The 24,390-nt window shown below is 46.2% G+C and overlaps 1 protein-coding gene across 1 annotated transcript; it reads left to right on the plus strand.

Moving 5' to 3' along the window:
* The first annotated feature begins 1,710 nt into the window (after positions 1 to 1,710).
* Positions 1,711 to 14,316, plus strand: DDRGK1 (DDRGK domain containing 1). The gene is made up of 9 exons (XM_043884445.1): positions 1,711 to 1,878; positions 3,090 to 3,290; positions 4,119 to 4,231; positions 4,453 to 4,554; positions 10,067 to 10,189; positions 10,498 to 10,536; positions 13,068 to 13,124; positions 13,660 to 13,708; positions 14,023 to 14,316. The coding sequence occupies exons 1-9, from the start codon at positions 1,788 to 1,790 to the stop codon at positions 14,187 to 14,189; spliced, it is 942 nt and encodes a 313-aa protein (XP_043740380.1). The 5' UTR covers positions 1,711 to 1,787; the 3' UTR covers positions 14,190 to 14,316.
* Positions 14,317 to 24,390: the final 10,074 nt, after the last annotated feature.

Genomic DNA, 24,390 nt, shown 5'->3' on the forward strand with positions numbered 1-24,390 from the left:
GGGGAACATGTTTATTTTTTAAAAAACCCTTTGCTCAATGACTACCATAGTGAGAATATTGCACAGGCCAAAAGAGATTACTATGTCCTAATGCAGGTCCTGGAATTTCCCATTCTACCATGTGATTCTACCATATGATCCCTTTCTACTGGGTGATTTGCCAGTCTCTTTGGAGTTGACATGAGAAGTAGTAGGTTAGATCAGGAAGTGATGCCCTTGGTCTATGTCATATGTCTTCCTCATGATGTCATGGTGAATCTTCAGGCATGTGAAGATGGTTCACAAAAGAGGTTCAGCTCAGCAAAGCTGACCTCCTGACAGGCTAGGAGGAGCTTTCTAAGGACTGAGTATAGGCACCTGGTGTACTACAGACAAGTACCACGTGGTATGGTCAGCACAAAGACAGTTGGAACCCTGGAGGCTGAGAGAACCACCTAGGTTTGTTGAGGGCTCCTCAGCAAGATATGGGAGCCCACAAAGGTTATTAAGCAGGAGTATTGGAAGTGAGTATTCACAGAGTGAGATAGACCTCACTCTAAAGCTGATGGCCTTGGGGAATTCCCTGGTGGCCTAGTGGTTAGGACTCTGCTTTCATTGTTGAGGATATGGGAACTAAGATCCTGCAAACCAATCAAGCAGTCAATTAACCTGAAGTTCTTTGAACCCAAGAACTTGGTGAGGAGGGAGGAGATATATGAATACCAAAAATTGTATGAAGAAGTTTGTGTATGTGTGATCTTTAATCAGGATCCTTGGTTTCAAGTGACAGAAATCCTCTTAGGCAACAACGAGACAAAACAGAGACATATTGATTGCTTTACCTAACTGATGATCCAACATGTGAAGAAACAGGTTCTTTGTTGTTCTAAACAGAAATGAAAGGGATTGCATTATTCATTCATTAAATAGAATTTGCTAGAATTAAAATATGTGAATTTTTATTTCTCTAGCTAGGATTATGATGGAATAATCTCTTTGGAATTGCCCTTCCCTCATTGTGGAGGAAACTAAGTTAAGTGAAAAAGGACAATTCTTGCCTTCAAAGGAGATTGTCGGGTCCTATTAATTCTACCTCTGAAATAGTTCCTTTTATTTAATTTTTTAGTATTTGAATGGTTGCATGCATGTTTTTTTTTTAACATTTATTTTTATTTGACTGCAGCAGGTCTAAGTTTCAGTTGTGGCATATGGGATCGTTGTTTGTTTTTTTTTTTTTTTTAATATGGGATCTTTAGTTGCAGGAAGTGGGCACTAGTTCCCTGACCGGGGATTGAATCCTGGCCCCTTGCATTGGAAGTGCCCAGTTTTACCCACTGAGGAAGTCCTGGTATTGTTTACTGTTTTGAAAATATACATTGCTTCAATCCCTAGTCTGGGAACTGAAAATCCCACAAGCTGTGCAGCCAAACCCTAACAGAAAAACAAAACCCTAAAACAGAAAGTACACAGACACACAGACACACACACACACACACACACACACACACACACACACACACACACACACACACACACACACACACACACACACACACACACACACACACACACACACACACACACACACACACACACACACACACACACACACACACACTGAGTCACTGTGCTGTACAGCAGACTGATGTAAAAAAAATTAGGGCCTCTCCATTTAGTGAGGCCAGGGCGGGGCCGAGAGGTGGGCGGGGCCTAGATAGGAAATAGGAGGGGCCACATGTGCGGTGGGCGGGGCCTGGGAGATCCCGGGTTTCAGGGTGACGCGCTGGTTCCACCTGGAAGTCCACGTCATGGTGTCCCCCGTGGTGTACTTGGCGGTGGCAGCTCTGCTTGTCGGGCTTATTCTCTTCCTGACTCGCAGCCGGGGCCGGGCGGCAGCAGGTAGGAGATGCCGCCGCGCCAGGGCCGGTGGGGCCGCGCGTCCTCTTGTCTCCTCAGCCTCGGTAGGCCGTGGAGCAGCGGCCTATGCGCATGCGCTGACTTGCCCGGCGCAGCTGAGCAGATCTCCGCGCCTTCCGCCTGCCGCAGGCCGCACGCCTGAGCGTGCGTGCGTAAAGCGGAGGCCAGCAGGGCGCTGCAGTGCAGATGCTTGCTCGTGGACCAAGTGGCTGGGTCCCACACCTTTTTCCTGGCCCCCAAAGAGAGCGTGCTCTCATCTTCTCGCCCCTTTGGCCCTCCCTGAGGGCCAGGCCCTGGTAGACACTACCATCCTTTATCCAGGCAGCCCCCGACTGCGTCCGTTGAGGGATCCACAGGGGTTTCCCATGCTTCCCAGGCCGGGTCCAGAGCAGCTGACGAGAAGGGGGCCCCTAAGTGTTTTCTACCTACCTGCGAACAGGAAAGAGTATGAGGCGGCTCCAGGAAGCTCTCTCCTTACCCCTCAAGAACACACATGTGTGCTTGCACCCTCCTCCCTGTTTTGCACCCCGCCCGGAAGGCCGTGTCTGCTGCCAGGGCAGGTAACAGATACACCTGTCATCCTCCACCCTGGCCCCCTCCCCATCATTTCTTTATCGGCATATGAGTTTGTGTATATGTCCCTCCACCTCCTTCGGCCCACAAGCTATTCGGAGCATCTGCCAGGGGCAGGGGACAGAGAAGCTGAGGTAAGGCAAGTAGCCAACAAGTCTTCCTGGGAGGAGAGACTTCGCAGTCGGGTCTGCTCTCTGATTGGAGTTCCAGATAAAACCGTGGCAGTTGATGTTAAGCAAAAGATTAATACAGTACTGCTGTGGGCATTCATTCAGATGAGGCCTGGAGAGGTCAAGGTGGGCTTCTGGAAGAGGTAGAACAGCTCCATTTTGCAGGGTGGTAGTCTCCTGATGGGTCAGCTGGAAGGGTGGGGCCTTAAGAGGAAAGAAAGGTATCAACAGAGGTGGGAGGAAAGGAGTGCGCTTGCTGCATTGGACCAAGGTCAGGGTTTGCGTTATGAAAGACTCCACAGTCGGGCTGAGAAATTAGGACTTTGTTGTGGACAGCAGGAGCTTGGAGGAAGTTGAGCAGAGGAGGGTGAGGTTTCCAGGATGCTGTTCCCCCTGCCAAGAGGTGAGTTGGGCTGCCAGAGAGAATCATGGTGCTTCTCTTCCCTACAGCTGTCCAAGAGCCTTTGCACAATGAAGAGGAACCAGCAGTAGCAGGCCGAGTGGCTCGGCCTCAGCCCCTAGAGCCCGAGGAGCAGAGAGCTGCGGGCAGGCCCCGGCGCCGGAGAGACCTGGGCAGCCGCTTGCAGGCCCAGCGTCGAGCGCAGCGAGTGGCCTGGGCTGATGAGAATGAGGAGGAGGCCATCATCCAAGGTGAGAGGGGCCCAACCTGGTGGAGAAGGGGCCTGGGTTAGAGGGTGAGGTGACCCCAAAGCTGGGCAAAAGAATGCAATGTGAAGCCGTAGTGTGGGAGGAATGTCTGGGAATCCTTGGATGTGGTTAGGAGAGACTTTGTTGTTGTTTAGTCGCTAAGTTGTGTCTGACTCTTTTGTGACTCCATGGAGTCCTCTGTCCTGGGATTTCCCAGGCAAGAAAACTGGAGTGAGTTGCCATTTCCTCCTCCAGGGGATCTTCCCAGCCCAGAGAGTGAACCCACATCTCTGCATTAGCAAGTGGATTCTTTACCACTGAGCTACCAGGGAAGCCCCTAGGGGAGACTTAGGACCCATCCTTTCTTCCCTGGGGGCTAGCAGCTCTGGACCCTGATCCCTATTCCCTTGGGCCAACCCCTTCTTCCTTCATTTTGGCTCTCAGTGTCCAAACAGGAGGGCAGGAATCTTTAGGTTGACCTAGAGAATTCTTCAGTCCACTTCTTCTATCCCAGCACTCTTCCTTGTGGGGGCACACTCATCCTCTGAGGGCTTCACTCAAGGGCTCAAGTGCCCTGTTTATGGCTATATAGCGTCTAATCTTATCATCTGTTTTCTTGCTCCATGGTTCCCTCACCCCTCTCCCAAACCTAACACATACACCCCAGACAAATTTCTGCATGGCAGAGGCTTTAAGAGGGCAGAGCTGGACTAGTGGTATTTGCAAGTGAGTTGAAGGAAATCCCCCTCAAGGAGAGTGACAAGGGATAAAGTGAATATCATCTGTCCTCTGTGGCCAGGACCTGACGTGTCTTTCTCTGACCATACTCAGCCCAAGAAGAAGAAGACATAGAGAAGCCAGTGGAAACTCACTTGTCCGGGAAAATTGGAGCCAAGAAACTACGGAAGCTGGAGGAGAAACAAGCACGAAAAGCCCAGCGTGAGGCAAGCAGGAGGGATGGGGGTGCAGCTCAAAGAGGTGGGAAAGGGCCCTGCCTTCCTTGTCTCCTATGTAGCAGACCCTCCCCTCATGCTGGGTGGGTGTTTGATGCTTGTCTGTCTCTGTCTCCTGCAACTGTAGTCTTTGGCCTGACCTGGCCTGTTTGGGAGGTGGGCAGGCTCTGGCTGGAGGTGGAGATGTGCCAACTATGAAAGCCTTTCTCCAGGCAGAGGAGGCTGAGCGTGAAGAACGGAAACGCCTTGAGTCACAGCGTGAGGCAGAGTGGAAGAAGGAGGAGGAACGGCTTCGCCTGGAGGAGGAACAGAAGGTGAGCCAGGCCCCAGATGCTGACTTCTGTCTGCTGTCCAGGGAGCCTTGCTTCGTGTGTGTATGTGTGTGCGTGCGTGTGCATGCCCGTGAATGCTCAGTGGTGTCCAAGTCTTTGTAACCCCATGGTCTGTAGGCCGTCAGGCTCCTCTGTCCATGGAATTCTCTGGGAAAGAATACTGGAGCAGGTTGCCGTTTCCTACTTCAAGGAATCTTCCCGACCCAGGGATCAAACCCACGTCTCTTGCATTTCTTGCATGAGCAGGTGAATTCTTTAGCGCTAGCGCCACCTGGGCTGCCCTCTTGCGTCCCATGCAGTTTCCCTACACCTGCAGCCTAGAAGAGGGGCCGTGAGCCTGGTGCAGGCCATGATTTATTTGGTTCCTGTGTTCTGGGCACAGCTTCTATAAAGCTGCTGCTGAAAAAGGGAGCCTGAAACTGAAATTTTCTGCATGTAATTTATTGGACACACCTGAAGCATTTGAAGAACATTGAGACCGAGTGGCTAGAGCAGGGTAAGGAGGAAGGAAAGGGGTCAGAGAGGTGAGGTGGGGCGGGGGGACTCTGAATCCTGAGGCCCTTTGGACCATTAAAGAACAGTGTAAGAGATGGATCACATCTGTACCAGGTTCTGTTCAGGGCCTGGCAGAGAGAAGATGCTTGGAGAATGGAGACCACTGCAGTAAGGGTGGTGAATCAGCCTTCATTTGCCAGGTGCTTCCTTCCTTTTGAGAATCAGGTGCCCAAGAAGGGCACCACCATAAAGATGTGGGGTATATAGAATAAGAGCCCGGGCTGCCCAGCTGGGAAGACCCCATAGCCTGGTACCTTTGGCCTCTGACTGGCCTTGTTATTCAGGGACACTGGATGTCCGGAAAGCCTGGCTCTGGATGCTGGAACACAGCAGAAGATTTCATTCACTAAGTCGTGTCCAACTCTTTGTGATCCTCTGGAGTGGAGCATGCCAGGCTTCTCTGTCCTCCACTGTCTCCCACAGTTTGCTCAAATTCCCGTCCACTGAGTCAGTGATGCTATCTAACCATCTCATCCTCTGCCGCCACTGCCGCCGCCTTTTCCTTTTGTCTTCAATCTTTCCCAGCCTCAGGGTTTACTTTTCTGAATATTGATTCTAATAATGCATCTAAAGTATTCTGGGGCTCTTCTCCCCTACACCCCAGTTCCCTTACTATTAACATCATATCTTAAAAAAAAAAAATCATATCTTATACCTTACTGTGGTATATTTCTTACAACTGATAATAATTTATTATTAAGTGAATTTGACACATTATTGGGATTTCATTCAGTTCAGTTCAGTCGCTCAGTCGTGTCCGACTCTTTGCGACCCCGTGAACCATAGCACGCCAGGCCTCCCTGTCCATCACCAACACCCGGAGTCCACCCAAACCCATGTCCATCAAGTCGGTGATGCCATCCAACTATTTCATCCTCTGTCGTCCCCTTCTCCTCCTGCCCTCAGTCTTTCCCAGCATCAGGGTCTTTTCCAATGAGTCAGCTCTTCGCATCAGGTGGCCAAAGTATTGGAGTTGCAGCTTCAACATCAGTCCTTCCAATGAACACCCAGGACTGATCTCCTTTAGGATGGACTGGTTGGATCTCCTTGCAGTCCAAGGGACTCTCAAGAGTCTTCTCCAACACCACAGTTCAAAAGCATCAATTCTTTGGCGCTCAGCTTTCTTTATAGTCCAACTCTCGCATCCATACATGACCACTGGAAAAATCATAGCCTTGACTAGAGGGACCTTTGTTCACAAGTGATGTCTCTGCTTCTTAATATGCTGTCCAGGTTGGTCATAACTTTCCTTCCAAGGAGTAAGCATCTTTTAATTTCATGGCTTCAGTCACCATCTGCAGTGATTTTGGAGCCCAGAAAAATAGTCAGCCACTGTTTCCCCATCTATTTGCCATGAAGTGATGGGACCGGATGCCATGATCTTAGTTTTCTGAATGTTGAGCTTTAAGTCAACTTTTTCACTCTCCTCTCACTTTCATCAAGAGGCTCTTTAGTTCTTCTTTACTTTCTCCCATAAGGGTGGTGTCATCTGCATATCTGAGGTTATTGATATTTCTCGCAGCAATCTTGATTTCAGCTTGTGCTTCATCCAGCCTGGCATTTTGCGTGATGCACTCTGAATATAAGTTAAATAAGCAGAGTGACAATATACAGCCTTGACGTACTCCTTTTCCTTTTTGGAACCAGTCTGTTGTTCCATGTCCAGTTCTAACTGTTGCTTCCTGACCTGCATACAGGTTTCTCAAGAGGCAGGTCAGGTGGTCTGGTATGCCCATCTCTTGAAGAATTTTCCAATTTATTGTGATCCATACAGTCAATGGCTTTGGCCTAGTCAATAAAGCAGAAATAGATGTTTTTCTGGAACTCTCTTGCTTTTTCGATGATCCAGTAGATGTTGGCAATTTGATCTCTGGTTCCTCTGCCGTTTCTAAAACCAACTTGAACATCTGGAAGTTCATGATTCACATATTGCTGAATCCTGGCTTGGAGAATTTTAAGCATTACTTTACTAGCATGTGAAATGAGTGCAATTGTGCAGTAGTTTGAGCATTCTTTGGCATTGCCTTTCTTTGGGATTGGAATGAAAACTGACCTTTTCCAGTCCTGTGGCCACTGCTGAGTTTTCCAAATTTGCTGGCATATTGAGTGCAGCACTTTCACAGCATCGTCTTTCAGGATTTGAAATAGCTCAACTGGAATTCCATCACCTCCACTAGCTTTGTTCATAGTGATGCTTCCTAAGGCCCACTTTGCATTCCAGGATATCTGGCTCTAGGTGAGTGATCACACCATTGTGATTATCTGGGTCATGAAGATCTTTTTTGTACAGTTCTTCTGTGTATTCTTGCCACCTCTTCTTAATATCTTCTGCTTCTGTTAGGTCCCTATCATTTCTGTCCTTTTTTGAGCCCATCTTTGCATAAAATGTTCCCTTGGTATCTCTAGTCTTTCCCATTCTATTGTTTTCCTCTATTTATTTGCATTGATCACTGAGGAAGGCTTTCTTATCTCTCCTTGCTATTCTTTGGAACTCTGCATTCAAATGAGAATATCTTTCCTTTTCTCCTTTGCTTTTCGCTTCCCTTCTTTTCACAGCTATTTGTAAGGCCTCCTCAGACAGCCATTTTGCTTTTTTGCATTTCTTTTTCTTGGGGATGGTCTTAATTCCTGTCTCCTGTACCGTATCACGAACCTCCATCCATAGTTCATCAGGCACTCTATCAGATCTAGCCCCTTAAATCTATTTTTCACTTCCTCTATCTAGTCATAAGGGATTTGATTTAGGTCATACCTGAATGGTCTAGTGGTTTTCTCCACTTTTCTTCAGTTTCAGTCTGAATTTGGCAGTAAGGAGTTCATGATCCGAGCCACAGTCAGCTCCCGGTCTTCTTTTCGCTGACTGTATAGAGCTTCTCCATCTTTGGCTGCAAAGAATATAATCAGTCTGATTTCAGTGTCGACCATCTGGTGATGTCCATGTGTAGAGTCTTCTTTTCTGTAGTTTTCCCCAAATATCCTTTTTCTTTTCCAGGGTCCCATCCAGGATACCACGTTACACTTAGTTGTCATGTCTCCTTAGGTTCCTCTGAGTTGTGATAGTTTCTCAGACTTTCTTTGCTTTTGATGACCTTGACAGTCTTGAGAACTGTTGGGAAAGTATTTTGTAAAATGTCCCTCTATTTGCATTCGGCTTATGTTATTGTCAAGGTTAGAATAGGGGTTATGGATTTCTGGGAGGAAGGCCAGAGGTGGAGTGCCATCCTCAACACAACATATCAAGATTTCCTGTTATCAACTTGACTTATCACTTGTATGCTAACCTTGATCACCTGGCCAAGATTATGTTTGCCAGATTTCTCTGCTTCCCATGGTTTCTTGGAAACAAGCTACTGCACAGCCCACACTTAAGAAGTAGGAAGTTATGCTCCATCTACTTAAGAGGAGAGTATTTACATGAAGTATTTAAAATTCATTTGTACAGATTTATCTTTTCTTTATTTATTCAGTTTATTTGTATCTACATGGATATGACTTATGAATATCTGTTTTGCACTTTGTATTGTAATCCAAGTACTATCTTTTTTTTTGGCCGTGCCACATGGCTTGTGGAATCTTAGTTCCTCAACCAGGGACTGAACACAGGCCTTCACCAGTGAAAATGAAGAGTCCTAACCACCTGACTACCAGTGAAGTCCCATCCAGTGCTATCTTATTTACTTTTTTGCTTAGATTGTTCTAGCTTTGGCTACTGGGAGCGCTTTTAGTTGACCCCTGTTTACCTTTGACATACCCTTATTGTTTTTCTTCTTTGAGTGCTTTCTTACTTTTGACACTGAAAAATGCTCCAGGCTCATCTTGTATATTCCATGTCACAGCTTTATCTTCATGTTTAAGATAGATCTTTCTCTGAGAATCCTGGGAAATGGGTTGGTTTGGGGCAAGACTGTTGCACTAGGTGATGGTGGATGGATCAAGCAGTTTTCCAGAAGTTAAAGAGAGAAGTGGTAGATGGAGCCTCATTTCTGACCAGGGCAGCTGGCCAGATAGCTGTGAGATTCGCTAAGCCGAGGATTCAGGAGGAGTACCAGATGTGTGGGGAGGAGATCACAGGGTCTTTCTGGGACATCATCAATTTGAGGTGCCTGTGAGACAGCTCAGTGTGTGTGCCATGTGGGCAGTTGTTTGTTTGGGAAGAGAGATTTGTGTAGGGATACAACAGCATCAGTCACTGGCACTCAGATACCCTTACTATTAACATCATACCTTACTGTGGTATTTTTTTTACAGCTAGTAATAATGCGTTATTATTAAGTGAATTTAACACATTGGGATTTCATTCGTTTTTCATTAGGGCATAATTGATGCTGTGGGCATAGTGAGGTGGTGCAGAGAGTGGAGGAGAGAGAAGGGACTGGGCTGAGTGATGGAGGCGGTGGGAAGGAGGAAAGGAACCCAAGGAACAGGAGGAAATCCAGGAGAGGGTAGGGTCTGAAAGCCGAGGGATGGAAGAGGGGATGGTAGGCTCTGCCCAAGGCCACTGAGAGGACCGGGGTATGAGGCCTGATGGTTGTCCCTTGGCTTTGTTGGGTAGAGGACATGGGTGAGGCCATAGCAGGACTTATTTTGGTGGAGCTGAGTGTGCAGAAGCCAGATTGGAGTGGGCTAGAGGGATGATTGACTGATGAGAAATGGAACCTGGGTTTTGTTCACAAAGCTTGGACATGACAGGGCAGGACGTGGGAGGGGGTGACTGGAGGATATTATACGGCGTTCATGGCAGGATTTTCAGGGAGAGGGATGCTGAGCAGTGTCTGGGAGGTGATAGAACTGATTGAGAAGAGGGATCATGCTGTTTAGCTTAGGGGCCAGAGGGATCGAGGTCCTGAAGGAGCTCTGTCTCTGGCCTCTGGGAGCAGCAAGGACCAAAACAGAATAGGGTGGCCACTCTATCTGACTCTTTCCTCCTCTGTGTCCACAGGAAGAGGAGGAGAGGAAGGCCCAGGAGGAGCAGGCCCAGCGGGAGCATGAAGAGTATCTGAAACTGAAGGAGACCTTCGTGGTGGAGGAGGAGGGTGTGGGCGAGACCATGACTGAGGAGCAGGTGGGTCCACCACCCCTAGGAAACGTTCCCTGAGCCCAGAAAGGCAGGACACCCCCATCTCAGACACCCCACAGCTCCTTGCCTGTTTCCCTGGTCATCCAGTGAGAGGCGGGTGGGCATCAGGATCAGCAGGCTCTAGAGGCCGAGACCTTGTCTTTGGGAGAGGTGGTGCCTCGATCCCCTCCCCACAGGAGGCTCTGCTGCTCACCCAGGTGGTTGAACAGGCACTCAGCTGGGCAGGTGGGTAGGCATAGACCCTTGTGGCCCCTGCCAGGGGGACTCTCATCTTGATTTCTCTGCTTTTCTAGTCCCATAGCTTCCTGGCTGAATTCATCAACTACATTAAGGTAAGAAATGCAGAGCAGAACCTGGGTGTCAGCTGCTTGCTTCTTGTATGTATGTTGGGTTCATCTTCAGGGCCTGGAGGGGGTAGGCCCAAGGGGGGTCTGCACACATGTCACTCAAGCTTGTGCAGGAGTGAGCAGGTGGGCCTGCTACCGTTCCTGGCCAGGAAAGCCCCTTCTCCTCTGACCCCAAAGGTGGGGAAGGACCTGATCTGTGTGGGAGATACGATCGCTTCCTCATGCTTAGGGTTTGACAGTTTCCCTGCTCTTCAGACCCCACGCTCTGTGAGTCATTGTGTTTTCAAGTTTCTTCACATGTGTTTTCTACCAGTTCTGTCATACTGAGGTGAAGCCACATCCCCTGCCATGTGCTCCTGACCAGGAACTTGGGTCTTCCACGGGATACTGGAAGATGTTTCCTTTGGAATCTAGGACAGGGTACCAGGTGTGCCCCCTTCTGTCTGCAGCTGCAGCACGGGCCTCCTGAATACTGCTCCGGTTGCATAAGCATGTCCTGCTCTGCTTTGCTGCTAAGCAACTTCTCTCCCACAAAGGATGCGATGAGGGGAGAGGTTTTCAAGTGCAGCTTAGGGGTGCAGAGGCGGCTGAGGGAAGGAGTACAGAGGGAGCGGAGGCGGTGGTGGGGGTGGTACTAGGGGTGCCAAGGAGCCAGGGCTTGCATAATCCTCCCCACCTCTCCCAAAAGAGAGCAGGGTTTAGATACCTCTTAGCCGCAAGGGGCTAGGCTCAGAGCGTAGGGGCTGGGGGTTCCTGAGAGGGAGGAGGCTCCCCCAGACTGTGACCATTCTTTTCTCATAGAGTCCATTTTCCACCCTGGCACACTAGATTGAGGGCTGCAACCCTGGGCAGGATATGTCACACTCTCCTGCTGCTATTTGGAGCTCACTGTCCCCACCTACTCAGTGGGCAGCAACACAAGCCTGAGTCTCTCCTCCAGGAAGCCCTCCTGCATCAGCTTCAGTCCCCGCCCCCACAAGGCAGAGACCTGAGAACCCCCAGGGCAGTTCCTATCCTTGCTTTCAACAGCTCTCTGGAGGGGCCATTTTCTGGTGTTTTCCAAGATCTTTTGGAGTTTAGTATAAGTTTCTCCAGCTTACGCTAGCTGATTGTCCCAGAGCTCCTGTCATAGGGAAAAGGAGAACTTCCAAAACTCAGCCTACCCACCTTCCTCTTGGCTTAAGGGGATGGGCCCTTTCATCCTAGGCTTTCAGAACTGGAGGGACGTTTCTGTGCACAGCAGTTACATGAGGCTCAGCCGTAGTTTGATCTCCTTGGTCCACTCTCCCTTCTGATTGGATTGGGTTGGTTGATTGATTAGTTTTTCCAGACATACTTTTGGCACCAGCAACCCCTCAGACAAGGTTTTCAGGGACCACCTGGGGTGACTCCATAATCCCACTCTGAGCTGTTGCTGGGAGCCCAGCACCCACTCCCTGTTTTGTAGTTAGAGGCCAGCTGGCCAGGTCACCTGGTACTTGCCCACGCCCTGGCCCAGCTGCCATTCACTTGCCTCCCTGCTTACATGTTCAGTTTGGCATTTCGAACAGTCTCACGCCATCTGCAGCTGGGGAGGTGTCACCCTGTCAGCCCTCCCCCAGCTCATTTGCTGTGGGGGATTCACAGAGATGCAGAAGATCGCCTTCTCACAAGTCGCGTGCTCTTTGTTCGTGAGGGAGACGGGGCAGATGCAGGTAGGGCCCAGCAGTGGACCCTCAGCTGCAGCCCCCAGGAACTAAAGTTTCTTCTGAGGGTGTGAGGGAAGCTTGCGGGCACATGGCTGTGTGTGCAAAGTGCTGGCCGGTGTTCCTGACAGTTATCTTGAGGGCTCATACAACGTGAAGAGCACGGTGACAGGAAGTATGGGCATGTCAGCATTGTGATCTTTGGGCCAGGGAACAGGGAGCAAAGGTGAGGCAAGATGGAGCTGCCTAGGTCCTGGCTTATTAGGGCTGTTTATCTGCTCTGTTCTCCCCATTCTCACCTTCTCCTTGGTGGGGCTGTGGGCCATGTCCTGTTCCACATTGCTTCTCCCACACCTTCTCAGTGCCTGGTCCTGGCAAGTTCTCAGCGAACACAAGTCCCAGAAAAGGTTTTTTAAAATAACTTTTGGTGATTGTCGTTCCTCCCCTTCATCTCTGAGGCGTTTCCCCTTCCAACCTGTCCCAAGATGTTAGAAAGACAACTCTGGTTGCAGAGGAGAAGCCAGCAGCTGTGCTTGGTTCTTCGGGTGTGTTTCTGTCTCAGGGTGGTCCTCAGTACAAGGGCCTGGGGGGCAGATCTCTGCCCACAAGCAGGGGAACGGGAGCATTTATGAATGCGTATGTCTCTATATGGGTGATTGGGAGAGTGTGTGAGTAGTGTGTGAGGGGAACAAGGCTCTCCCATAGGATCTGCACAGTGTGTGTCTAGCCACCCAGAGCAGATCAGATCAGAACACCAACTTCAGAGGGTTCCAGTGCCGAAAAGGACTTGCCCGAGCTCAGCCTCGCACCTTCTCCTCCCTTTGTTTGTAGCAGTCCAAGGTCGTGCTCTTGGAAGACCTGGCTTCCCAGGTGGGCCTGCGTACTCAGGTAAGCCGTGCAGGGTGGCCTGAATGTGGAGTGCAGCCGTGGAATGTGTGTGGCTGTCAGAAAGGGCCTGCCCTAAAGATGGAGAGTCTCAATGCCCCTTCCCCCTACCCCCAGCCAAGAGTGAGTATACTGTAGGAATCTCTTGTCATCCCAGGCATCCTGCCTTTATAACTAGTTGGAAAGCAGTTAGGGAGAAAAAAAGAAAAAGGTCTGAACCCCATCACTCCAGCAGCCCAAATCCAATTACCTAGACAGCTGTCCTACAACAGGCCATACCAGCCTTCTCAGCCAAATGTCACCACTTCTCTTCTGGTTGGAAGGGAGCCTCTCTCAGGGTGGGGGGTGGGGGGTCCTGCCAGACCCCAGGACCAGAGCACCTTCTCTCCAGGGCCCTCCAAAGGAGACACGTCGAGTCACATTGCAGGGTGGCCATGAGAAGGAGAGGAGAGGTTTGGTTGTGGTCGGAGGGAGGTTGTAGGTACCTCTTCTGGGATGGCAGCACCTGTCCCTACTCTGAGAACTGTTCTCCTCATAGGACACCATAAACCGCATCCAGGACCTGCTGGCTGAGGGGACTCTTACAGGTGAGAGGAGGACAGTGTCACTACGGGCCCTGGCCTTGGGGAATGTCTAGCCATGTGGGGCTGCGAGGCTAGGATGAGCACCCCGGGTGGGGGAGCAGTGTACAAGGAGGGGCACTAAGAAGGGGGATGCAGTTCAACAAGGAGGGTGCCAAGGCCTGGTGATGGCTTTGGGTGACAAGGACAGGCAAGGAACGCTGATTTGACTTGCCAAAGTTGGATACAGCTGGGAAAGGCCAAGCAGGCAGGCAGGAGGAGTGGGTGGGTCGCTGGGCATGTGGGGAGGGCTCAGCACCACAACCTGCATGTCCCCACAGGTGTGATTGACGACCGGGGCAAGTTCATCTACATAACCCCGGAGGAACTGGCTGCGGTGGCTAACTTCATCCGACAGCGGGGCCGGGTGTCCATCACTGAGCTTGCCCAGGCCAGCAACTCCCTCATCGCCTGGGGCCGGGAGCCCCCTGCTCAGGCCCCAGCCTGACCTAGGCCTTCCCTCTTGGACTGAGAGCTGGCATGGCCTACCTGGCCTTACATCTTTTTCCTTCTCACCATCTTGGGGCAGATGGAGTGTGGCCAGGCAGTTACAGATTAAAGGCCCAATAAGTACTCATGAGCTTGGTGTGGCTTGGTGTGGCAGAAGGCCTGGCCTGGGGTGCCAGATGAGCTGGTGAAAATCTCATTTTGGAATTTATCTTGGGGGTGGGGTGGGGTCCTTTGGAAACGGATGCAAGTTCCATTGTTATGAATGCATGCATTAAAAAAAAAAAAAACTGATCATTTACTCTGTTCCTTTGTGCCCTGCAAGCCCAGCCCCCAAGGCCTGGATGAGGTCTTACTTCCCACCCCCCCACCTTACCAGAGCCATAGAGGGAATCCTCTTGGGCCACATCTCCCCCAATTGAGGAAGGAGTTCTCACCATGAGAGCTCTTAGGAAGAAGAGTTAATGAGAGGTGCCACAGATGAGAGTCCTAGAACACATCAGCCTTAAGAGGGAAGGAAGAGAGGTCAGGGAGGGGAGAGGCTGGGCCAGCTGCTTGTGGGACAGGGAGAAAGAAGGGGAAGACCTGCTTGAGCTGGATGGAAATGTGCAGTGGAGGGACCTTGCTTCATATAGGACTGCACATGAATTCAGTTCTCCATCCTTGACAAAAAGTTTAAATGGTGTGGGCGATTCCACCCACTGGGGGATGTAAGGACCATATGTTCAGGAGTAGGTGTGAGATGGGAGATGTGTGTCTCCCATAAGGGTCAGTCACTGGTTCCTGTGGGCTGTTCAAGGCATGAGCTTCCTGCTGTGCTGAGGGTGAGGCATGTGTTTAAATGTGTATTTTTTATGCAACATGGCCCCTAAACACAACCACCTACTTAACTCTGGTGCCTGGTGGAGGAAGAGGCAGCTTTCTGTTCCAGTCCAGGAGGAAACTACCTACGTAGACGGTGATGGGGAGATAGGGCATCAGGCTCCCAGAACAGACCCTTCCTGAGGGATTATCAAGGGTGATTTTGACTCATTTGATTCTGTAAGCAAAAGCTATAGAACCTATATTCCAAGTACGGTGGGACTCTGGTACTTCTGTCAGCGATGAGCTGGAAAGTGCTACCTGTGTTGTTTGGAAGGCCAGTGGGAGCTCACAGTCTAGGAAGAAGGAAGAACTAGACATAGATAACCACAATGTGAGGGAGATAAAATCCAAAGGGAAAAGAGGAGCTGGCTTACAGTTAAGAGTAGTGGTTCTCAGCCCTGGTTGCTCATTAAAATCACCTGGGGTACATACCCCAATCTCATGCCATGCTGTACCCCAGACCAGTTCAATCAGAATCTCTAAGGATGGGTCCAGAGAATCAGTAAGAGATTCCAATGAGTAACCGAGGTTGAGAGCTGGTGATGGAGGTGGAAGTGGGGTGGAAAGGCAGGCCGAAAAATTGCAAGTAATTAAAATCCATAGTGGAGAGGGCGTCCATCCTTTCCCTCAGCCACTGCCAGCCACATAAGACAGCTATGGCAGCCCCAGCCACTGCATTCTGTCCTCAGGACACTGCCCATAGGGTTCAGTTCAGTTCAGTCGTTCAGTTGTGTCCGACTCTTTGTGACCCCATGAATCACAGCACGCCAGGCCTCCCTATCCATCACCAACTCCCGGAGTTTACTCAAATTCATTGAGTTGGTGATGCCATCCAGCCATCTCATCCTCTGTCGTCCCCTTCTCCTCCTGCCCCCAGTCCCTCCCAGCATCAGGGTCTTTTCCAATGAGTTAACTCTTTGCGTGAGGTGGCCAAAGTATTGGAATTTCAGTTTCAGCATCAGTCCTTCCCAATGAATATTCAGGACTGATTTCTGTTAGGATAAACTGGTTGGATCTCCTTACAGTCCAAGGGACTCTCAAGAGTCTTCTCCAACGCCACAGTTCAAAAGCATCAATTTTTCAGCACTCAGCTTTCTTCACAGTCCAACTCTCACATCCATACATGACCACAGGAAAAACCATAGCCTTCACTAGACGAACCTTTGTTGGCAAAGTAATGTCTTTGCTTTTTAATATGCTATCTAGGTTGGTCATAAGGGTAGGAGTATGAAAAAGACATAACCCTTCCTCCTATCCCAGAAGCCTTCTAAGATTCTTTCTGTTCCAACAGCTTAGTGTGGAGAAGAACCTGTAATCCTTTGTGCATTATTTAGTAATCAGTCTACTAGTCTAACAAATTTATTAAACGAATACTCTTCTAGACTGTAAGCGATTAGTGTTTCAACAACTAATACATGAGAACTTTCAGGTTTAACCACTTAGACAAATTTTCATGCAAATATTAGTTATTACTTAAATACTTCTAAGAATTTAAACTTCCCAAGTGAGTACAGTTGACGAACAACAGGGCGTTGTGTGCACTGGCCCTCACAGGCAAATATCTGCCTGTGTAACTTACGGCCAGTCCTCTATCCAAGGTTCCTCCATATCTGTGGTTCTGCACCTGCAGTTTCAACCAACCACAGATTGTGGTGCACTATAGTATTTATGCTGAAAAAAATCACCTCATAAGTGGATTCAAGCAGTTCAAACCCATTTTGTTCAAGGGCCAGCTGTATATGAAATTATTTTTAAACATTTTTATACCTTAAAAAGTTGACCAGACACACGGTTACATTACTGATCTGTACCTGCATTGCTAAAACTGATTATAAACATTTCAGTTCAGTGGATTTACATTTGCTTATTCACTAGCTCTGTTTTTACTTATATTTTTTCCTGAGGGTACAGTTTTCACTTATCCTGGAGCACAAAGGTGATTATTTCAAGTGGCTGAGGGTATAAATGACTGAAGGATGGTGATTCAGAACCAGAGACCCATCTGAGTCCTCAACATGTTTTGTGGCTCCTCTTTCATAGATTTTTCCTCTTCTGTCAGGAACTCTAGATTGATGGCTTCAACCAATCAGATAAGTTTTGGTTTTTGTAACCCCTAAATTAGACAGTGCTTGTTGTGCTTCTTATAGGTGCCCAATCTTCACAGACCAGCCCAACAGGTGTATTTTGAAAGCACTTTGCTCCCAGTACAGTTTGGTTCTTTCACAGCTTTTCTTTCTGGGACCTCATCATACAGTAGATAGGGTCTTAGATCCCTGACCAGGGATGGACCCCACGACCCCTGCAGTGGAAGTGCAGATTCTTAACCACTGGACCAGCAGGGAAGTTCCATAACATTTCTTTTTTAATGCACCTTCAAGGTGTATTGAAAAGCAGTGGTTGGAGAACCATGTAATAAACTCATCTTTTCAAAGGAGTTGTTTACAAAATTGATCAAAAGTTAAAAAACTATTAAATACTGAGTATGAATGAGGCAGGTTCCCCAGCGAACCACAGTAAATACAACATGGCCTCATCCACAGGTGGGGACAGGGCAGTGCTCTTAATACAACAGGGAGGCCGTCAGTTATCCAACCAACAGGTGCATGGGCTATACTCAGAAGGGGAGGCCTGGGCTAAGGGGAAGGCAGGTGTACAGAATGTAAAGGTTTATGGTTCACTGAGAGACATGGAGCGCCGGGTGGAAAAAAGGGCATGTTGGGGGCAAAGATGAGAGAAGGTGTAAAGGGAGCTTGGGACCCAGTGGGGAAGAGCTGAGCCCAGCGATTTGGGCAATATTTGGTAAAGGGTCAGGGGGATGTTTAATTAGTGTTTTAAATCACTAACTCATTTCTTAAGCCTTCTTTGCAATCTGTGTATCCCACAAGTCCTTATTACTCTGTCACCTCCTTCCTCCATACCCCCATTGTACTGCTGGGGGGTACTGCAGCAAGCCTTCATGAGTGTGTGCTCCAGGCACCTCCAGTCCTAAGTCCTGGCCCCAAGATTGGAGATGACTATTCCACCAAGACTGTGTTTTCTAAACTTCTTTGACAGTATCTCTTACTAAGAAAACCATTTTACATTCAGGACTTGGTACATGTATGTGTGCATATGTATAGATGATGAACAAGCTGAAGTTTCACAGTAATCCTTTGCTTATGATGGTTTGACGTATGTTGATATTTGTTTCTCTGTTCTCTTTTTTTTTTGGCCACCCTGCACCTATGGGACGTCAGGGAACCAAACCCAGGCCATAGCAGAGAAAGCCCAGAATCCAAACCCCTAGACCACCAGGGAACTCTGTATTTCTCTATTCTGTTTCACTGCTGATGGTGACTAAATTGATTGTATACCTCATTCACAGATCTTGACCTACAATTGAAAAACAGGGTTCTAAGGAGCCTGTTCCTTTTGTATTGACAGGGCCAAGGAGCAGTATCTGAGTGAAGAGTAGCACATCATATAACTTTAAGTAGTCACAGAGTTGTAACAAAAACAGTGTAAACTACAGTGGGGACATTGAAAAAAAATTATTTTCTTTGGTTTAGTCTGACATAATTTTTTATTAGTCATACATAATTAGTCATACATAATTTTTGACTGGTTAATGCAGTATTTTACTACTCATTAAAGGTGAATGTAAAAGGGAACCTCATAATAGAACCTACCAAATACTGATACCATAACACTAAGCTTGTTTTTTTGTTTTGTTTTTTTGCTAAGCTTGTTTAAATATAACCCTTTGCATATAACCTGCTAGATTTACTTTGCCAAGTAGTCATTTGAACTTTCTTATATGATTTTACAATTTGACTTAAATTTCTGAAATGATACAAAAAACAAATCTGTCATCATCATCATACCAGAACTAAAACCAGTAGTGTTCCGACTGTATCATAATTAACTGAGATAAATACTTCTGTTGTTCTATTTTTCTTTATTTCTCATCAGTGAAGTGAATCGAGTCACTTTTTGTTGAGCTAAACCCTACAGTAGGTGTGTGGACACACACTTGATATCTAGCTTGACAATTGTCTTGATGCCTTTTTACTTTGTGCATATTGGATATATGAGAAATGTGGACCCTGAAGGCAGGTAATAAAAATTTTTTTTAACCACCCCTGTACCTATCTGCAATGTTAATGTACAGAGTTTACAGAGAAGACTTTCTGCTGGACAAATTTACCCCACATTTTACAAAAATTTATGCTGGTAACATTTTTGGAGTTTGCAGGTTTCCATAAAAGCTGATTAGAGGTTTGGACATGACCATAATTTCCATGATGCAATAATCATTTAAAATACTATTTTGAAAAAAAAATAAATAAAATACTATTTTGCTTGGAGCTTTAATAAGGACCAACATGCTTCACAAATAGATGTGAGTACATAAAACTCTCTTGAGATGGTGCTTGGGGTGGTGACTTGTATTCCTTTTTACCAATTTCTAAATAACTTGTAATGAAGTTTATATCATATAGGTACAGATAAGTCTCTTTGTCAGTATAAACAAAGCATCAATTATGTAAAATCAGAAAAGAAAAATATTACAGAAAAGAAAAATTCCTGGAGAACATAAAAGCATAAGCCATCTTCTATCTTTGGTAAAATGTGCAATTAGTAAAGAATAGTGATAAAAAGGAGAATACAGTCTAATAATGTTTTTGTATTTTTCCTTTAGTTTTCCATTTTCATGGGCCCAGAGTGTGTGTGTGTGTATGTGTGTGTGTGTGTAAACATCATTAGGTTGTAAAAAACCCCATCATACTTGGGTCATCAACATTTCAGTTGTAGTTTTATATTGGTCTAGATAACCCCCAAGACTTTTACTGGTCATTCCTAGGAATTTTTGGCACAAATTCAGAGGTTTTTATTTCTTTTATGAAGCAAGCACAGCTAGGAAAAGCTTTAGTGCAAACATCCAAACTTTAGCATGGATTTGATTGCCTGGTCCCCAGTTTGGCATCTAGAGATACTGCCCAGTCATCCCAGAGAAGAAGCCCCTAATTCCCTTCTGGATAACTTGATGGGTAGGTGTGATCCCAAAGGGTCACAATCGTCTGCTAATTTGGTAGGTTTTTATTTACATCTCTTCAATATCAGCTGAAGATGTTTACAACTGCTTGTTGGCCATTTGTATTCTGTGAATGATGTGTGTGTGTGTGTGTGTGTGTGTGTGTGTGCGCGTGTATGTGTATAAATATTTAAAATATATGCTGGGTTTTTGTTGTGTCATGCAGGATCTCATTTCCTGACCAAGGATTGAAGCTGGGCCCCCTGCTTTGGGAGCGCAGCATCTTAACCACTAGATCATCAGGGACGTCCCAGTGATATATTTCTATCTTTTACCCATTTTTCTATAGGTCCAGGGATTTTGTGGCTTCATTCATCATTTAAAAATGAGTGTTGAATGTCTGTTACGTGCTTGCATTAGTTTTCTAGTGATGCTGTAACAAATTACCACAAACTTGGTGTTGTAAAATAATACAAATTTATCATCTTGTAGTTATGTAGAAATCCAACACAGGTCTTACTGGGCTAAAATCAAGGTAGGGCTATGTTTCTTTCTGGAGGCTCTTTCCATCTTTAAGAAGCCACTCACATTCCCAGGGCTTCTGTCCTCCATCTGCAAAGCAAGCTATGTTGTGTCCCTCAGACCACACTTCCATAGTCACAGCTCCCCCACCATCACCCACCTACTACTTCTACTTTTAAGGACCCTTGTGATTACATACAACTCACCTGGATAATCTCCCGATTTTAAAGTTATTAGAAAACTTCATTCTATCTGCAACGTTAATTCTCTTTTGCCATGTAAAGTAACTCAGTCACAGGTCCTGGGAGTTAGGACTCGGACATCTTTGCTTACTAGAGTGTTAACATGGGGGCACTGTGCTGTGTGCTTAGTCACTCAGTCATGTCTGACTCTTTGTGACCCCGTGGACTGTAGCCCCCCAGGCTCCTCTGTCCATGGGGATTCTCCAGGCCAGAATACTGAAGTGGGTTGCCATGCCCTCTTCCAGGGGATCTTCCCAACCTAGGGATTGAACCCTGGTCTTCCACATTACAGAAGGATTCTTTGCCATCTGAGACACCAGGGAAGCCCAGGAATACTGGAGTGGGTAGCCTAGCCCTTTTCCAGGGGATCTTCCTCACCCAGGAATTGAACCAGGGTCTCTTGCTTTGCAGGCGGATTCTTTACCAGCTGAGCTACTAGGGAAGCCCAAGATGGGAATATGGAATTTTAAATAAAGGATCCTGTCTATATAGATGCTATTAATACAAACTAGTGGGGAAGACAAGTGGTTTATCAATCACATAATTTTCTTCTTTTATCTCATTTGTCAGATTTTGCCATTAAGACTATTCTACCTTTATAAAATAAATTAGCTTTTTTTTGATTAAAGTATAGTTGATTTACAATGTTGTGTTAATTTCTGTTGTACAGCAAAGTGACTCAGCTATATATAGATATGTATATTCTTTTTTTTTTTCAAACTTTAAACCTTTTATTTTGTATTGGGGTACAGCCAATTAACAATGGTGTGGTAGTTTCAGGTGAACAGTGAAGGGACTCAGCCATACATATACATGTGTTCATTCTCCCCCAAATCCCTCTTCCATCCAGGCTGACAAATAATGTTGAGTAGAGTTCCATGTGCTGTACAGTGGTTCCTTGTAATCCGTTTTGAAAATAGCAGTGTGTACATGACCTTCCCAAACTCCCTAACTATTCCTTCCCCTTGGCAACCATAAGTTTGTTTTCTAAGTGTGTGAGTCTCTTTCTGTTTTGTAAGTAAGCTCATTTGTATCATTTGTTTTTAGATTCTACATATAAGGGATGTCATATGATATATCTCCTCTGTCTGACTTACTTCTCTCAGTATGACACTCTTTAGGTCTATCGATGTTGCCATAAATGGCATTACTTCTTTCTTTTTTAATGGCTGAGTAATATGTACCACATCTTTATCCATTCCTCTGTTGATGGTCATTTAGGTTGCATGCATGTCTTGACTATTTATAAACGGTGCTGCAGGGGACACTGGGGTGTATGTATCCTTTCGGATCATGTTTTTCTCCAGATATATTCCCTGGAGTGGGATTGCTGGACCATTATGGTTTAATACAGGATATTGAATATAGTTCCCTCTGATGTACAGTAGGACCTTGTTGTTTATTCATCCTGTATATAATACTTGCATCTGCTAATCCCAAACTCTCAGTCCTTCCCTCCTTCACCTCCCCTTTCCCTTGGCAACCACAGATCTGTTCTCTATGAGTCTGTTTCTGTTTCGTAGATATATCCATGCATGTCACATTTTAGATTTCATATATAATGTCTTTCTCTTTCTGACTTACTGCTTTTAGTGTGATAATCTCTGGGTCCACAGAGAGCTTTCCTTCTTTTCTTGTGATTTAGAATGACGTGTTTATAGGTTGATAGAACCCAGTCTAGTGCCATTTAAAAGAGTAGATCTTTGGGACTTTCCTGGTGGTCCAGTGGTTCTGCACTTCCACTGCAGAAGGAATGGGTTTGATCCTGGGTCAAGGAACTAAGTTCCTACATGATACTTGGCATGGACCCCCCCCCCCAAAAAAAAGGTAGATCTATAACAACGCAGTTCTTTTTGTAGTTATTGATCTTATTAAAAACTACAATTAAAATAATATTTAAATAACCATTTTTCTATCTGGAAGCTTTAGTTAGTACAATGAAACAAAACATTGAAAAAGAAAAGCTCATTTTACTATAGATAAAATGATTTCATCCTAGAAGTCTCTTTTTTTACTTCAGGCTTGCTCCTGACCCTCCAGGTCTGTATCTTGAGTGCACCTCTTCAGCAAGGCCTTCTACCTTATTCTGAATTGGGATCCCCTGCAATCTCAGCTTCTCTTTCGTACTTACCACTTTCTAATTCACTGTATATTTTACTTATCGTCTCCTCCTACTTGAGTGAAAGCTCCATTAGGGCAGGGAATTTTGAGCAAATGTGTAATATTTTAATAGTTTTTATAAATTTTCAGAGTTTCCTCACCTGTTTATTCTTCCAGGCAAACTTCTTTACCTTAAAATAATGTTGTTGTTTTTTTTTAAACAAAAGTAACACATGCTTGTTGTAAAAAATGCAAACATTACCAAAGTGCCTAGAGTCTTCTCTTCTGCCATGCTCCCAGAAATCCCACCATCTCAAGGTAGCCACTGTTATTAGTTTGGTGTGTATCTGTCCAGACTTTTCTATGCATGTACATATATACTCTTTTAAAAATAATAGAAAAATTAAGAGTATAGTGTGTATACATGTTATTCTGCCACTTGATTTTTTGGACTTGCATTGCGTTGTTGCATTGTTATTCACTTGATCAATCTTCTACTAATAGAAAACTAATAGAAAAACTTTCTTTCTTTTTTTTTTTTTACTATTATAATCATTATGTCAATGACTGGCTTCTTACATCTATCATATTATTTGTGATGGTATGGTATTTCTTCCAGAAATGGAATTGTTGGGTTCAAGGATATAATGCATTTCTCATTTTAATAAATCACCCAGTTGTCCTCCCAAAAGACTGTTCCAGTTTATACTCTCAAAAATATTTTGCAAGTTCCTATTTTCCTACAGCCTCACCAACATGGAGTTTTAATTTTTGTTAGTCTGATACACTCTTTTTTTTTTTTGGCCTTCCTCATGATCTGTGGGATTCCCCAACCAGGGATTGAACCCAGGCCCTTGGTGGTAAAAATGGAGTCCTAACCACTGGACCGCCAGGGAATTTTCCTGCTAGTCTGATACTCTTGTTTTGATCACTTGCTCTTCACCCCATTGGTGAGGCAGAGATTCTCACTTTAGGATTGTGGGGATAGCCAAACACAATACCTGGCACTGAGCAGGTGATATTGACAACACATATACTCACAGCTCAGGAGAGAACACCACAAGCTACACAGGACCACAGAGGTGTTGCACTGAGGCATAGAGTGAACAACCAGAGACTATGTGAGGCCAGCTTTGTAGCAGCAAGAGGGTGAGTGCCCCCTGGTTCCTGCAGGGGATATGATTATGATTGGCTTTTTAAAATAAATCTGAGGGCTGATAGAGAACTGAGACCCACTACAGTACTCAGAAATAAGCAGAATCTGTACCTCATCCATTTGTTAAGGAGGATTGTTTGACTAGGGCCACTTTTGGTTTAGGCCGTTGGAGGCCCTCTGGATTTTACCAGATGTCAAGGTAGCACAAAATATTGAATCTTAATGTCAACCTTTCCTAGTTAATTATGAGAGTTCTTTGGGGTATTTACTTTTGAATGACTTTTTGGCATCTATTTTGAGGATT

The sequence above is a fragment of the Cervus elaphus genome, chromosome 23 (assembly GCF_910594005.1).
Source record: "Cervus elaphus chromosome 23, mCerEla1.1, whole genome shotgun sequence".
In the NCBI taxonomy this organism is placed as follows: Eukaryota; Metazoa; Chordata; class Mammalia; order Artiodactyla; family Cervidae; genus Cervus; species Cervus elaphus.

Bases quoted from the DNA above. Each gene is read 5' to 3' on its own strand.
- DDRGK1 (XM_043884445.1), top strand. From the start codon at position 1,788: ATGGTGTCCCCCGTGGTGTACTTGGCGGTGGCAGCTCTGCTTGTCGGG. The intron at 3,291-4,118 runs GTGAGAGGGGCC...GACCATACTCAG, and splicing joins GGAGGAGGCCATCATCCAAG to CCCAAGAAGAAGAAGACATA. The intron at 13,125-13,659 runs GTAAGCCGTGCA...TTCTCCTCATAG, and splicing joins AGGTGGGCCTGCGTACTCAG to GACACCATAAACCGCATCCA.